Genomic DNA, 17,030 nt, shown 5'->3' with positions numbered 1-17,030 from the left:
CTGTCGATGAATTTAATAGTCTAGATCGGAACGTTTTTGCCGGAGTTACAACGGGAAGCATCACGACGAGATGGTTTTAGGGCTGAAACGGAAGTTGAGTCCATGTGTCTGGCTGCCTAAGAGCCTATGGTCTATACTGAGATTTTGTGAATAAATCAGAGTAACGTCGTATCTCTAAAAGCTGCAATTTAGTTTAACTATGTCGGCGTCTATGCTCAGGAGGGGACTGGAGCTGCTAAGTGATGACATAAAAGGTAACGTCAAGAAGCATCCAAACTCTCGTGTCAGTTTGTCGTTGCTAGCAAGAAGTGTTCAGCCGGATAGCTAGCCAACTAGTTCATGTTATTCTTCAAATGTCTTTTCTTGCCATTTCGCTAAATAGGTAACAAATAAATGTTGGAGTGTTTAATGATCGTTAGTTAGACTTACCTATTCTTACCTACGAATACACTTAGCTAAATGTCCACTAAGCAATTCAGTAACGCTGGCGTTAACAGCCCTTTTCCGCTCTTTAATTTACACCCTTTTTTCCTACACTGATAAACGTTTACATCTGTCCTACCTCTATCTTTTTGTAAACCACTACCACCACACCTCACCTTCACCACAGCTTGATCCTTATGTCCCTTTCTTCCTGCCTGTACCGTCGTAGGCATACATGGAGACAAAAAACAGAAGCGTAAGAAGAAGGAGGCAGGAGGGGAGGAAGGAGTAATGGGCCAGATCAGCTCCAACAGGCAGGGCGTTACCAAGCAGGTTCGCAGACTCCAGGGGCGGCTGGGCTCCGGCAAGAGCCAGGCTACTGTCAAAAACAAACGCATCAAGTGTGCAGTGGGTAGGTCTTAAACGGCACTGAGCCTGCACATCTCAGCAAAACAATACCCATCACATTCCTATTATTATTGCTGTTGTGACAATGCATGTACAGCATGTTACTTATCTGTAATGTAGCCTGCCGAGCATAAGAGTAAGAAATGTGTAGTGTTTACATCTCTTGCACATACATAAGTGAATTTCTTTCCTAAAAGGTAACTATGAATGTTAGGTTAATTTATAATGTGTCATCTAAATGATTGTTTAGGTCTATTGGTGTCGTATTCTTTAACTATTAGTCTTTAACTATTTATACTGGTAGCAGTTTGAGAAACCTTAGCCTGAGTGTTACATGAATGTTCTGCCGCTGTTTTGCTACAGAGGAGTTTAGGAAAAACCAGAAACAGAGCCAGATGAGTGCAAACCTGCGGTACTTCCTGGGAACAGGATACAAAGCGGCACAGAGCGACACACAGAAGGTGACTTGCCTTGTCTTGGTTTACTCGTATGTTGTTGTATTTTTCTATAGCTATGCAGTGTGTAAGGCCGGTACTTGTCATTTATCTGTGTTGTAAAATTCTTGCCGTGGATCGATGTTTCATGTGAATTATGAAATTGTGCCAAGGAATACAAAGAGTGGTAGTACATAGCAAGAATATGTGTGAAGAGAAGTGTTAAGAGAATTTGTTGATCTCACACACTCCTGAAATGAAATTTCAGTGCTGAGGACTGAGTATGATGCATATCTTTACCCAGATCCTGCTTCAGAATCAGGGGCGGCAGTCTCGACATCACCCAGACCGTCCTCCTAAGAAACAGCAGGAGCAGAGGTCTCTGTTTACAGAGGAGGAGTTCCAGCAGTTCCAGAAGGAGTATTTTGGTAGAACTGTAGAAGGAGGAAGTAAATGAAGACCCAGGGCTACTTTGGACAGAGGTGAAAATGACACGAGCAGAAGATATGTCCGCCATATTTAAACACTGTCTCAAAGTCCTACTGGAGGTCCACACCAATCTACAAAGGAAACTGCTCAAAGTTAGTTCAAAAGAGTGTGAAGATACTTTTGAAGACTTCAGATAGTGCACATTTTCAGATTTTAGTGTAAAACTTTATTTAAGTGGGACTACAGTTAATTTCAAGCAAAGTAAGCCATTTTGCTCATGTTTGGAAATGGTGTGACTCAGGAAAAACATTTCTCACGGCCTGTCTATGAGTACTGAGCTTGGAACAATTCATGAAAAACTTCATAGAGGCCTTGGAAGCTAAATTCTGGAGAACAAAGTCAAGATGCTTTGGATCCCATGTAATGTAATATGTATAATTACATGGGATCCAAAGCATCTACATTGTATATATATTTATATATATATATATATATATATATATATATATATATATATAAAATGTACTGGTACAATTTTACATTCATAAGCAGCATAAATAAATAAGATTCTCTATATTGTGTCAAGGACTGCGGGATCAGACATTTATTATCAATGTCTGAACAATTATTCCAAGGCAGTAAGTGTTTAGGAGAAATTGCATTACCTGTTCATTGTTGGTGATTTTTCTTTTGTTTTTTTTTTTTCATTTCCATGAGAATGTGTTTGAGCTTTTATTTTTTGAAAGATATTTGAAAATGACCATCTTGTGCATTTTGTACTGTACAACACTGTGGATGTGTAATGACAATAAAATACAATCTGAAAATCTTCAAAGTCTCTGCAACTTCACCCATGCACCCAGCCACAAAGGATGAAGGACACATGTGGATAACATGGAATTTTAAAGATGAATATATGGTGAGCACATTAAGGAAATGGGCAAAACATAAAATTGGTTGTCTGTTATTCACTTAGAGATTCCTCATAACATATTCATTTTGTTCTCTGTAAATATGTCAGATTCAGGCTGGGTCTCATAAATAGGCTATATTCAATTGCAAGAGACTGCACCCGAAATGCAATAACAACTATGGCATTTGGGTAAAAAAAAATGTGTGGCAAGTTAATCGAGCTTTTATAGCTATGAGTAGTTCAGAACCATTATGCCTTTATTGTAGACCAATGATCTGTCACACTTGCAAGTTCTTTTCCAGCTCTTGGTTATTCACAGAGAATTACGGTAATACAACACCGGAAGTTATATTTCAGCAGTAGAAAAGTTCGGCAGCCATTAGCGTCCGGTCTATATTTCTTGACCGCGGTGACAGAGGGGGAGCGGCGCTGTAGCTGCCTGAGAGCACGCTCAAATCGACTGCCTCACGAACGTAAGTGTGCGTTTTCCCATAGAGTTATTATATGAATTTTGTTTCGAGTCAATATAGTGGCTCTGTTGTTGCTTTAATTTCACGAGTATCGTCAAAGAGTGGCTAAGGTCACTTGCTGAGTAAGCTAACGGTAGATAGGCAGCTAGTTTTACAAGATAACACTGCGTCCAGCCTCTTAGCCAGCTACTACCAGCTAACTATCGCTGACTGGACTTGTCAGCACAGTTTCCAACGTAAGCGTCCGAGCTCAGTGTTTTTAACGTTAGGTGGCAGTTCTAAATAGCTGCAGTTTAAACTGCTGAACTTCACTAGTTAGGTAGCTGTAGTTGTAGCGTGGTGTCTGCTTAGATAGCTTGTGTATTAAGTTAGCAATATACATTGTATGGCTGGATAACTTTAACGTTAGCCTCCCGGCGCTCTACAGGGTGTAACTTCTGCTGTCCTTGGCTCATCACAAAATTCATAGAATTGACCAAATGAAATACAGTTTCACAATAGTCATAGATGTCGAATGCTGTGTAGCAACCGGAGAATGCATCGTCACACCCTCCTTATTTTAGAAGCTTAGAAACCTGTGCCTGTTAATAGCTAGCTGGTGTTAACTAGTTGATTCTAACTTGATGCAGTAACGTTATTAATCTTGTTAGTATGAGCTGCTTGGCTACCTGCGCTATGCGATAGGATTCTTGTCGGAATTCAAAGCCTTTTTCCACGACACTGGTTTTCTTAGAAGTTGTCAGCTAGTTACATGGTTGGTGTTTAGGGCGGTAGCCACTGAGGCGTAATTTCACAGTTGTCTTCATTTGATTTGAATAACAGAAGTCGCAAGATAAGATTTTGCTAGGGTCCCTTAATCTTTTGGTTGCTAGTAAACCAGATGGTTGCCTCGTAAATTCAGATTAAACTTGTTATGCAGCAGAGTCACAATGGTGCCTTTTGTCTTTGTACCATTAGGTAAGCGCCCTTAATCAACATAATACCGATATTTTACAAATTCAGAATTATAATTTTTTGTCTTTTTGTGAGGCCTTTTATGTACTTGTCTAAGCATAGAAAAATTCAGAGTCAGCTAAATTCATTTTGTTTATTTTGTATGATGTGGGCAGAAAGCGTCAACCAAGGTAGTGCAGTAGATGGCTTAGTTTAATGAAGAAATTGCTTGTGATCAATTTACTGTTTACACATCAGACCTTATTGTGTTGTTAGCGGTGGGAGTTTGTGGCCTCTAATTTTAACCTGAGTAGTAAAGTCTTTCACCATACTGAAAAGTTGTAGTTGCTAGCTGTCATTTCTATACACTAGAGTGCAGTACATGTCTGTCCTCCTGTTTGGGTTCTGTGTCTGATATATGCAGTGGTCAGAGCATTGCCTTTTGGCCCTGAGAAGCTGAGGTAGTGTGGAACCATGTGCCTTCCTCTGCAGTGGTGCCCTTGAGTGGCATACCTTAAGTCAGTTCTCCCAGCAGGGAAGATAAGAATATGGATAATATGAATAATGTTTTAGAATATGGAACTGGGTAGAGGCGTCAGTTAACCAAGCAGTGAATGAGTGAATGGTTTGGCTGCGGACATTCTCTGTAATGGCCTTCTCTCTGTCCATGTGCGTCTGTGTGTGCCACAGGTGACTGAGCCTCCCCTCCCCTCCCCCCCGTCCAGTATCTGCACACATTCCCTCATGGGCGGCTGGTCAAAGACTGCAGTGCTGCAGCTGTACAAAGCGCTGCTCCGGGCGGGGTGCCACCTGCAGCACACCGACCGCAACTACTACCGGCGCACAGTGTCGCGGGAGTTCCGGCGCTGCCAGGGCCTCACTGCCCCGCGGGAGAAGGAGGAGGCGCTAAAGAGGGGCCAGTTCTTCCTCAACAGCCAACTGGGGGGCCTAGTCTAGGCTCCTCACCAGGAAGATTCCAGAAGCTTTTTTTTTTTTTTTAAAAAAAAAAAACCTTCACACATTTAACCCTGGCTGTTTTTTTTTAATCCCCCTTGATGCAGTACTGTATCCATCCTAAGTCCAGTTTTTCATAAGTTTAAAAAAAAAAAAAAAAAAAACCTCATTGTCAAGTTTTGAATTTTGGATTTCCTCCTGAAGTTTTAGATTTAAAAGAATGAGCCTCATAACTGAAGCCAGCTGTGAGATGGGAAATCCGTGAGAGATGACTCGTTCACATTGTCTCAAACCTTGGACATGATGTAATCTTTGCTGCTGCTGTTTGTCTGAGACCGAAATGTGCTGAATATGCCCAGGAAGGCCAAACACAGAATGTTCTGATGAGAAACGCAGAGACTGCTCTCGCAGCCAGAGTCAATACCATATAGAACCCATACAGAAATTTAACCAGGAGAAGGTGAGTGTGGTGTTGTGTTTGTGTTTTTTGTGGTTGCTGTTGTTTTGTTGTGTGTGCATTCTTATTGGCGCTAATCTTTTATTCTCTGTCTTTTTTTCTGTGCAGGGCTGAAAAGATGGCGGGTGTCAGTGGCGAGCGTAAGGGAAAGAAGGATGACAACGGGATGGGCACAGCCATCGACTTTGTGCTTTCCAATGCCAAGCTTGTGTTGGGTGTCGGAGGAGCAGCTATGCTTGGCATCGCCACACTTGCAGTCAAAAGAGTCAGTGCGGGTTTTTGCACATATGTGTATTTTTTGCGTTTTGTGTATTTTTGTGGTTTTCGATGTTAAATTTGTTCACCGCATTCAGCAGTTAGTGAATTTGTAATGGCACACATGGTACATGTACATATGTTATTGACAGCATGGTGATTAGAGTTGCTAGTTTACTATTGACAGAAAGAGAACTTGTTGTCAGTAAGACTTCATTCTCCATTCCCGCATTCATTTCTGGCTGGTTTTGGGAACAGACAACAGTGGATGCGGGTATCTGAGGTCTGTAACCACATGACTGCAGTGTAGAGGTGAGAGTGCAGAGTACAGTGACCTGAGAGAGACAGGCCAGTCTTAAAACTACTGTACATATCGAATTGGAAATTCTTCTTCAAATAAACTGCTATAAACGAGCTCATTCAGAATCCAAAGCACAGAGTTCCTGGTAAAGTATTTTACTTCGTGTTAATTTTGGCAGATGTGTAACAGCCTTGTCTGCTACATCCATCCAGGTTCCTGTCGTTCGAGTGTTCTTCAGCTGGGGATACACACACCTAACAGTCGGTCAAAAATCATTTGTGGCCAATTGTTGCCTGTAGTCACCACAGTGTGACCCACATGTAGTCTGTAGTCACCCGCCATTAAAGGCCGTCATTCCCAATACAAAATGTAGAATCGGCTTCAGCCATCAGTGAGAGTATTTATCAAAGACTATACTATTGAACTATAGACTGTTGACTATACTATACATTTCAGCCAACTGCCAGGTGTGTGTATTCCTAGCTTTACAGTATTCATAGTGAAAACCTTTGGTGGCTTTGATAGGTTAAAAAAGGGATTAATTTTACAGAGGATGAGGAACAGATTAATGAATATATACTGTCAACAGATAATCAATGAGTCAGTACCACTCAAATGACAGGAAGAAAGTCATTGTCTGAGCACCAGTGGTTTGTTTCTGGAAGTAGTTGTCACCTCAAGAATCCATGTGCAAAACCAGTGCAGCATGTTTAATCGAAGTAGATGTAATTAGCTCTGAGAGCTTTAACTGCCCAATTTCTACCCAACCAAGTTTCCAAAAAAAGATAAGAGTCAACATGCTTAATAGGGAGGTATTTGTGTGCCTCCATGCACGGTCATAATGGAAACATATCCACTGAGAGGTTGTTGTGTCCGATCCCCTTTCAGATGTATGACCGTGCCATAAGTGCTCCCACAAGCCCAACCAAGGTGGAGCAGTCTGGGAAGAGGAGCTGGGAGGAGCCAAAATGGCTTGGTTCCTCACCTCGTTTGCTGACCAATGATATGAAGTCGACAGTGAGCAGGTCCTTACAGTCCCTTCCGACTTCTTCCAGTGTCTCTGATCCAGGTGAGTCATACCTGACCATTCCTGTAGGGGGCGGGCCCCCCATATGTTTTATTCGTTTCTTCTTTTGTACCATTACTCTCTGGTCACGGTCAAGCATTAACAGAAATCCTCATTCCATTCTGTATGTATAGATTTTTTGGATTATTCTTTCTCCATAATCTAGTACTATTGGAAACAAGTCAGGAACCTATTTCAGTGCCCGGTCTTAACTGAAACAATCTGACACAATCAGGCAGAGCCCAAAGTGCCAGCTGTGACTACACTTCTGCTTGTTTTGTGCCCGTGAAAGAAGAAATGCAGAGAAAAGCAGATCATCGGTTTTATAATCGGTTTGAAATTTGAAAAACCTGGCAAGGGGAAACGGAGTAGCATGTGGCTGTTTAAAACTGCACATTTTCAAATGCTTGCACAATAGGTGTCTCTGTCGCTTGAAACAAGAACTGGACTACTGACCACACTGACTGGAAAAGAGTAATTTTATTAATTGCGGTGGGTGATTGTGTGCTTTGCTCCCTTGTGAATACCTGAGTCAGCAGCTACATGTGACCACTAGCCAGGAAAAAAATGTCATTTCTTTAAGCAGAAGAAGGTGGTTTGTGGACTCTCAACGTTTGGGCTTGAGACAGCTATGCTAAACCAAGAAGTTGAAATGTTATTCTTCTAATGCGGGATGCCTCTATTGACAGACAAAGAGGATGACGGTTGGGTGTTCAGTCTGAATAGTGGGTGAAGTTGTTTTTTTCCTCCCCTGGTGCCTGTTGTAGCTTTAGGTAGTGTAGACACCCCAGGAGCTAGCGTTGTTTGTTGATTTATTTTGAGAGAAATTAGATTTATAGTGAGATTAATACTGATCCTCTTTTGCCTTGTAGCAGCTTGACATTAGAGCAGTAGTACTATTGTTGTAGTACTAGCATAGCTTGGTGTTTTTGTTTTTTTTTTTTTGGTGAATATATGATGGGATATTTCTAGTGAATCAGGGTGACTGAGTAATATTTGGAAGGAGGTTTTTTGCAAGGGGACTAAACTATGATCTGATTCTGTGGGTGTATTCCTGAAAGTGAAATTATTCAAATTGATCTGGTGCCATGTAGTGTTGGATTTTGGAATTATTGGGATTTCTGAGGTCATAGAGTGGCTCAGCTGGTACAGGCTCACACTGAAGCCTAAAGCCCAGTCACTGGTTTGAAGCTGTGCCACGTCATTACCCGACTGTAATCAGGGGTCAGCAGCAGCAGGACGTAATTTGGTTTGTCCTGTTGGGCCCAGAGCAGGGTTATCTTGGCCCAGTGTTCTTTTGCACAAAAGTACCTCCAAAGTTAGTGACACATGAGAGACACGTCAATCCTCCAATTGATGTTTGTTCTCTGGTGTTGCATTGTGGAACTTGTAGTTTATAAAATAGCCATTTACTATGGGCAAGTGCATTGGATCATTCTTATAATGTTCTTTATATTGCTCTTGATGGCCCAAAATTCAAATAAAGAGCAAGTAATACATAGTAGTAATTGTGTCTGTATGACAAACATTTACAAACACCCTTATTTTATATGTCTTGAATGTATCATGAGTTGTTAACCTGGGGTTTTTAGTTGGATTGAATAAAACAAGCTAACCAGCACTTCCCTAGCTAGGTAATCTCACTGATTTCCCTACGCTGTTGCCCCCAGACTGCCTGCGGCGAGCGGTGGGTCACGGCGGGGTCGGGCAGGCGGAGCTGCGCCACGCCCGTCAGCGCCTCTCCCTGCAGGAGCGGCTGTGGGCGTTCTACCGGCACACTGTGGCCATCCCTCCCGAGGAGCAGGCCAGGGCCCGGCAGGCCGCCCTGGACATCTGCGCTGAGCTCAGGGTCTTCCTGCACGCCAAGCTGCCCGACATGCCCCTGAGGGAGATGTACCTGAGCGGCAGCCTCTACGACGACCTGCAGGTAAGGACTAATTAATACATTACACTATATTACATTGTTGGCATTTAGCAGACACTCTTATCCAGAGCGACTTACATAGGTTAGTTTTTTGCATGTTACCCATTTATACAGCTAGATATTTACTGAGGCAATTCTAGGTTAAGTACCTTGCCCCTGGGTGCAACACCAGTGGCCCAGTGGTGTATCCTTTCGGTTACGAGTCCTGCTCCTTACCACTATGCTACACTGCTGCAGGCCCGGAATGACCCCACCCCAGCTCACAATTTTTTTTTTTCATATCAACAGACTTGATTTGGTTATCATTACGCATATATTGTGTCAACAGTTTCATGCAATACAGGGTGGATCTGCACAAAGTTGTGGCATCAGGCAGCCTCCCTCTTTACTCACGATGGCGTTATCAGTCATTATGACAGTAGTGTGTTATGAATGTATCTAATGTGAGATGGTTGCCATGTGGAGTAATGCAGGTGATTTGATAGCTGATTGCTGGCAACAGAAAGAAGAAAATTGCTTTTCTGTCACTTCCTTTGTCTGTCTCTGTCCAGATCATGGTTTATGTTTCTTTCTATGCTCTGTTGTTTATTTTTTCTTACTTGTATGTAAGTTGTACCTTTTCTAAGCTCTTTATTTAAACAGGTAGCTTAGGAAAAGGGCTTTTAAAAGTAAAAACAGTCTCTCTCTCAGGTGGTGACTGCTGACCACGCCCAGTTGATGGTCCCCCTGCTCCTGGAGAAGAACCTGTGGTCACCGGTGCCGGGGGAGGACACCATCATGAACATGCCTGGGTTTTGGCTGGTGCGCCGGGAGAACCTGGAGTACTTCCCCAGGGGGAGCAGCTACTGGGACCGCTGTGTGGTGGGGGGCTACCTGTCCCCCAAGTCCGTGCTGGAGCTCTTCGAGAAGGTGGTGGCCCGCTCCGTGAACTGGCCGGCCATCGGGAGCGTGCTGGACTACGTGATCCGGCCGGCCGTGCCCTCGGAGACGCTGACCCTGGAGGTGCAGTACGAGACGGACCGGCGGCTCTTCGTGGACTTCCTGCCGGCGCTCGCCATGGGCGACGGCGTCTCCCTGATCGCCAAGCCGCACCGCTGGGCCGAGCGGCACGAGAACCTGTGGCGGCAGAGCTTCCGGGTGGAAGAGACGGCGCGGCTGCGGGCGCTGGACCAGGAGGACGGGGGCTGCCGCTGCCTGTGCCTGAAGGTGGCCAAGGCCGTGTGCAAGCTGAACCCCGCCCTCTCGCGCCTCTCCGCCAGCCAGCTGACCAACGCCCTGTTGCTGCTGAGCGAGAGGGAGGGGGACTGGACCCAGGAGGCGCTGGCCGACCGCTTCCTGCACCTGCTGCGCGCCCTGGTGGGACACCTAGAGGCCGGGAGGCTCCCTTGCGCCCTCTACCCCAAAGTCGATCTCTTCTGCGAGCTCACCCCTCAGGAGGTGGACGAGCTGGGCTACACCCTCTACTGCGCCCTCTCCGAGCCGGAGGGGCTCCTGAGTACTGCCTGACCCCTGCCCTCACTGTGCCCCCACGGGGACCAACGATGACAAGCGGCGTCCGTTCAGAGGGTCTTATCAGAAAAGCTAGCTCCACCCACTCCTGTGGGACATGAACGACATCGCTCATGTCTTAGGCTCAGCCGTTGGGCTGTACGCTCAGTGCCTTTGTCTGCATTTTAGAAGCGCCTGTAGTTTCTCTCTCTGTCCAGGTTTTCAGTTAGAACTGGCGTGTGTACAGTTGAGGATCCAAAAACGAATTCGCCCCGAAGCGTTTCAGATTGTTCCAACAAAGGGCCTCGTTATTGGCTTTTATCATCATACGACATCATCTGACTGCAGTGACTCACAGTGCACAGTGCAGGAATAGGGGAATTTGAGGTTTGCTCAGTTCCACTCTACTTAAATGCACAGACACGTATACGACGTGTATCTGAAGAGCTGTTACGGTAGGGTGTAGCGATGCTGCACAGCAATCTGAATTCTCCTCTCGAGTTGTCATTTGGAAAAGAATGTTGAAATTAAGAATAAAAAAGGTAAATGTGTGTGTATCAAGTAATTTTCTTTAGAAATGCAGATGAAGTTAACAGAGCAGCAAAAGAGGAGCATTAGACAGGAATAGTGCTGTTTCAGAAGGAGGGGAGGGGGGGAATGAATTATGACCCCTCAGTAGTGAATCCACAAGCTCCAACAAACATGACTGCCCACTGTGTTTATTGCCATTACGCACACTGCAGCAAAGGTGGCTTTACAAGTGTACCACTTTAAATATGCCAGCTCCTTTAATGGGAGTTGTCCTGCCACATGTTTGAACATGGTCAGCTCTCAACAGTCTTGAGAATCAGTGATAGATTGTCTGTGCTGTTAAATCAGTCAAGTGCATCGTTTCCTGCAGAAGTGGAATGGTAGTATTCGGCTTGGTGTTTCGGCTTTCCACTTATTTTTCTTCATTTTCTTCAGCTGAACAGTAGCTGTTTTGAACATTGTTACTTTCAAAAGCAACAGGTAAATTGGTTTTAAAATTTTTTAGTAAGAGGGCTTTGGTCACTGGTTGCCAGTTCATTCAGGTTCAATTACAAAAAGAAAATCCCTAAAACTGTGATTTAAGACTGAAACTGAATACTGAAACAGGAATATTTGCTGGTATCAGCCACAGTGAATGAAGATTTACCATGATGAGTTTGAGAAATTGTATTCTTGTAATTTTGTCATCTAAGTAGGTGGTACTGATGTATACAAGAATCCTCCCATTGGGTATTAGTTTGACCATTGGGTTTTGAATAGAATCCTCTAAGGTATATTCTGTATACTCTGTGTATGCGCGCACATATAACGCAGATACTCCCTTACTCCCCATTTTCCTGTCAAACAGCACATTGCTGTCTTTGTGAAAGGTTTTCCCTGCTCGTTCTTATTAGAATGAAATCTTGTGAAAACTGGAATAGATAATATATCAATGCATATGTCATGAAATTCTATCAAACTGTGGAAGAGGCCGAGCCATCTGGAGAACTTTACTTCCTTTATATATTTGTGAAGTCACTGATTGGGGGGGAAAAAAAGCTGTGCTACCTGTGCACAACTTAATGCACACACGCTTGTCTGTGAACTAGTGAGTAAAGTCTTTTTCCTAGGCTGCTCATTTTTCACTTCAGTGTGCATTTTCTGTTATGTCATTGGCAGCCCTGTTTCACAAACCTGGCTGTTTCTCATCTTGGCTGCAGAATAGCACCTTCTCTTCGTAGATGAAAGAGATTGTAGGACGCCAGTGTCCTGAATCAGCTATCAGTGCTGATGTGAGATAAGGAAGCCATCTTTTCACTTCTGATGCGTCATAGTCTTCCATACTGAAATGCTTTTCAGTCTGTTGATTTTTCTGAGGACTTGGTGTTGCCAGGTCCTTGACAGGTCTTAGTTTTGTGATAGAAGATACTAGAGGTGTGTCCTCCACAGTTATGCTACAATCCCCTGCCTTGACAGCAATATTGCTTTTCAGTTTAAGGCACAGAAATTCAGGAGGACCTTTTTGGTTCTTCTAAAAAGTTGGATTCAGGTATTTATTTTTAGATATTCATCTGTAGAGATTCAACTCCTGTTACTGGTTATGTCTCACGCAGAACAGAGTTATGTACAGATAAACTTTTGGGGGTTAATGAAATTGGGTTGTGCAGTGATGCCATTTTATAAAGATGTGCATATCGTGTGAAAACATTAATATTTTTGTACTATATAGCCAAAAGAGTATCAGAATATTTATGTTTGTAATACAACCACACCACACCAGATCTACCCTTGTATAAATAAAAATACCTCACCATAGATTTTGTTGAATTGAAAGGGTTTCTACAGGTTATTTTATCCAAAATGGGACCTTGTGGAGGAGTTGAGAGTTGCAGGCCTCTGTGCTTTGTTTTTCCATTACTCGGTTAAGATGGTTAAGATAACGCTCCCATGTTGTTTAGGAGTTGCTCTTTAACTATGTGATCAACTAAAGGTGTTATTGTCTAGGTTTTTGGGAAGCTCACCAGGTAGGCCTTTTCTGCTCTGTGGTGGATTACAGCCTGGCAATGTCCTTCAATTCAGTTTTCCAGAAAATGTGCCACACAAATCACTTTGTACTCAGTAATAAAGGTTTTCAAATGCAAAAAAGGCAGTCCTGAAATTTCTTTACAATTGAGAAGCACACAGTTATCAGCAAGTAGAACGTTCACGTTTGCAAGACATTGGCTCTGCTGGGCATACAGTTAATTGTGTCATGGAGCTCCTGCCGAAGTGCATGGAGTGAAATGGGACAGTGCTGCGTACACAAATCTGCTATTGTAAAAGCAGTGCTTTTCTATGAGCTTTAGGGTTTTACGCCACTTTATTTCCCTGTATAGAATTAACCTGTCTATGTTGGTCACAGACCGGTAACATTTAAAATTGTCAAATTAGCAGTGAATGCATACCCTGAATGAGGTGGTGCTGACACAATTCACTGCAGAGCTGGTTCCATGTCACAATGGCGGAGGTGCCCAAGACACACAGACTTACAAACCTGCCAGGACTCACAGAGTATCTTCAACCTCTTGCTCATTTCTTTTGAAGAAGCTGGAAAATACCTCCTGCATAACATGAGCAGAGGGAACAAAGGCACCCAAAAGTAAATAATTAAATTAAACCTGTAGAACAAAAAAAACAGCATCTAGCCAAGCAGAGCCAAATTGCCAAAAGACCAACAGACAATTACAATTAAACAATTAATGGGCTTGAATGCAACTGATTGAATGGAACTCAGTTATTGAGAAAATGGCAAATGGAAGACAAAGATGCTGGCATAAACACATTGTGAAGCCTCTCCTTCACACCTGTAGCAGCACCTTTACAATCTGGACCTCTTGGGTAGGGCCCGGCGAGGTCCCCCTGTCAACAATCACCTGGCAACTGCCCATTGCATAGCATCGCCTGGTTGCCAACAGCCAAACCTGCAAAGCTGGATGAGCAGAAGAACATGCCAAATATGCAGCGCATGAGTGACTTCGATCTGCATCATCAACCACGGCAGCCCAGACAGACAGGTTATTGTTGTCCGTAGGTTACGCCTTCGGATTGTTTAAGGACACATTTTGTCATGCAAGCGTTCCTTGTTTCAGAGGACACAAACATGCACATGTACATGTGCCTAGAAGTGGCAAAAGTCGTTATCACCACATGCACACACAGTCCAAACTGCTGGTTAAGTTCTGTGGGTGACATTGACACAGTGTAGCTCCCCCTGCTTATCACTGTCCTCTGAATTCAGCTCATCCTCCATGGTTACTGCAAGGTCTCAATGGGTAGGATGAAGTTTGTGGGTGCAGATTTAATACAGTAATGATTCTGAACATCATCCTTTTGCACCATCTTTTCTTTTGTTATCAGCTGTATAACGTATGTATGATTGTTGGGGGAAATGTGCAGCAAATGTCAAAACACCCAAAAAAATTCAAGAATTTCTTTCAATATATCCAAACACCCACAGCCAATTAACCCCCCGCCCTCACCACACACACATACAGTTCATCCCCGCACATCACTAGGGAAGGACGTATAAGGTGAATCAGTCACACAAAAGGGTGTCCCAACGCCCAGTAGGTGAGAGTGGGGTAAGATGAGCCGTTTTTTTACTGAAGTCAAGGGAATATGAGACAGGAATAAAACTAATGCATACAACACAAGTTCAGGATGTGTGTCATCAATTGAAACCTTAGTTGTGTGCCTAATTCAAATAGACAACAAAATATGGGGTCCCAAAAAAGTGATCCTGTGGCTCAACTTGCCCCATGTCAGGGGTAATTTGATCCAGCTGACAGGGTGAATTGAGCCATCTGAGAAAACAGTTACTAACTAACAAACCATTCTCTGTCCAGTTGCTGGGGACTGGAATGTTGTTCCTTTTTGCCAGTTCAAATGCCAGTTCATGGCCATAGAACCGGTCTTCAAGCGCCTTCTCTATATCTTCCCTAAATATCTTCTTCACCTCAGAGGTTCCTTTGTATCCAGCTGTTAATGTCTTCTCATCATCTACCTTTTGTAGATATCGGTGAAGGGTTGACCTATCAATCTTTCTTTCTTTTGACCCTTTTCTGGTGGATTTTCCTCCCTTGACTTCAGCGACCGCACTCATTAACTCCTCTCGGGGTGTGGAGCCCTTATCTGTTTTTCTTCTGTAATTACATGGCATGACAGCTGTTATGCTACATCTAAAATATGAAGTATAATGTCAGTTATTCATTGGTAGGATGTGACACTAATTTAAACACCAAATATTTGACTTAACTTCATGTAAACATGAGGGGGCAAGATGAACCACCGGTTGAACTTATCCCCAAGGTTCTGGCTCATTTTGCCCCACAGCCACCATTTTGAGAAAAGTGCTTAGTCTAGCAACTCAGAGCTACACTTTTGCTAATTCACTCACGTTTTTACACTCTGCCAGTTCATCAACATATCTGATATAACTTTTTAAACTGAGATAAATTACGTTTTATGTGAGACTGATTATACCTGATATGCAAAGAAACTTTGACTGGCAAAAAAGTTTTTAAGTGAAAAAATACGCTTCCCACTTCATCTGCATGGTTCTTTCTTCCACAGCAAGATGAAAATGGAGGATGCAAACTAAATTTAGGGTCACATGACAAAAATTGTGTATGGTTGCCAAGATACAGGTGGTGGGTCAACTTACCCACTGGCTCATCTTACCCCACTCTCCCCTACTCTGTTAAAATCTGCTTTGGTGGACTGACACTCCATTCTCAAACTGCTGGCCAGGAATCACCAAGCCTGCAAACCGAAGGCACAGGGGAGAGAGATCCAAACAGGTGCAGTACTATTGTATGCATATGAATGACAGGTTCCACTGCTTTCCACATGGCATGGTCACAGACAAGATGATTCCATGCCTTCTGCCAGAAGATTGCTGCATACTTACTGCAATGACAAACAATAGAATGATAAAAGTTCAATCAAAAGTACATGGAAGCTCATACAAAGAAAGTGCCATGCAGAAGAGTACATGTGTGCAATATACCGGGACTGCACATGGAATGGAGAAAGGTTTCCAGTGTACTGACAGACTGTTCAATGGAAGACTGTTTTATCCCTGGTGACTTTCAGACCTCACATTTTACCCATTTATACAACTAAATGTTTGCCGAAGAAATTCTGATTAAGTAGCCTGCTCATGGGAACAATCCCACACTGCCGCTGTGGGTGTGCTCTGTAGTAAGCGAGCTCTGCCCTTTAACCTCGTAATTATGATGTGTCCTAAAAAACAGGATAAAGCCACAGAGATGAAAGAAAAGTTGGGAATAAGTCACACCCTCCTTCTCACCTTCTCAGCAGCTATAAAGAGAGATGACAAGAGCACAGATAGAGAAACTGAAAGCTCTCTCATCTCTGTTATCACAGGGAAGGTGCACTCGCAGCACAGATATATTAACAGAACAGAAAGACCCCAGGCAAGGCATAAAAACCTGAACTACAAAGGATTTTGAAGGATGGCAAATGTAAGTTCAGTTTTTTTCCTATACACTTAATACAGAGGAATTGCCCTGTGTCACAATTATCAGATCGTTCCAACATTTCAAATTCTAATAAATTATTATAAAATTAATTATAATGATGAATAATATTATAAATACGTTTTACCAGTATGCTAATTTGACATAGATTGATGCACACATTTTGACATTTGTCAATCACTGCACATGCTCAACAATAGCAGTTATGAGTGACAGGTATGATTACTGTTTCTGTATTTACTGTGTTGTTTATGCAGCCTCAGACTGCAGAAGTGAGGGGCAAAAATACAATTCAGAGAATTAATACAGATATCAGATGACAGTGGTGTACAAAGTGAAGGTAAACGCAACTACAAAGAACATCAAAGGAGGGATAGCGCGCTGCACTGACCCTTTCAAACCTTTCAAACAAACAGCTTTGTGAGCGTGCTCCAGAAATCAGTTCCGCCAAAAATCAGTTTTAATACAGTCACTTTATGGCATTACTGTTAGCTATTCAAAATATACATTTTTGTGACTAACTGG

At 43.1% G+C, this 17,030-nt stretch overlaps 2 protein-coding genes across 2 annotated transcripts; both read left to right on the top strand.

Annotated features, from left to right (window-relative positions):
• Positions 1 to 94: 94 nt before the first annotated feature.
• On the top strand, positions 95 to 2,044 carry rps19bp1 (ribosomal protein S19 binding protein 1). The gene is made up of 4 exons (XM_036521480.1): positions 95 to 254; positions 653 to 835; positions 1,195 to 1,292; positions 1,570 to 2,044. The coding sequence occupies exons 1-4, from the start codon at positions 200 to 202 to the stop codon at positions 1,720 to 1,722; spliced, it is 489 nt and encodes a 162-aa protein (XP_036377373.1). The 5' UTR covers positions 95 to 199; the 3' UTR covers positions 1,723 to 2,044.
• A 3,104-nt stretch (positions 2,045 to 5,148) lies between these two features.
• Positions 5,149 to 13,084, top strand: LOC118792866 (mitochondrial dynamics protein MID51-like). Its single transcript, XM_036550695.1, has 5 exons — positions 5,149 to 5,424; positions 5,530 to 5,686; positions 6,866 to 7,046; positions 8,714 to 8,970; positions 9,658 to 13,084. Exons 2-5 carry the CDS (start codon positions 5,540 to 5,542, stop codon positions 10,471 to 10,473), a joined length of 1,401 nt encoding a protein of 466 aa, XP_036406588.1. The 5' UTR covers positions 5,149 to 5,424; positions 5,530 to 5,539; the 3' UTR covers positions 10,474 to 13,084.
• The last annotated feature ends 3,946 nt before the right edge of the window (positions 13,085 to 17,030 follow it).

The sequence above is a fragment of the Megalops cyprinoides genome, chromosome 1, assembly GCF_013368585.1.
Source record: "Megalops cyprinoides isolate fMegCyp1 chromosome 1, fMegCyp1.pri, whole genome shotgun sequence".
In the NCBI taxonomy this organism is placed as follows: domain Eukaryota; kingdom Metazoa; phylum Chordata; class Actinopteri; order Elopiformes; family Megalopidae; genus Megalops; species Megalops cyprinoides.
Note: the sequence above shows the minus strand (reverse complement) of the source record. Positions and strands in the feature narration are given on the sequence as shown.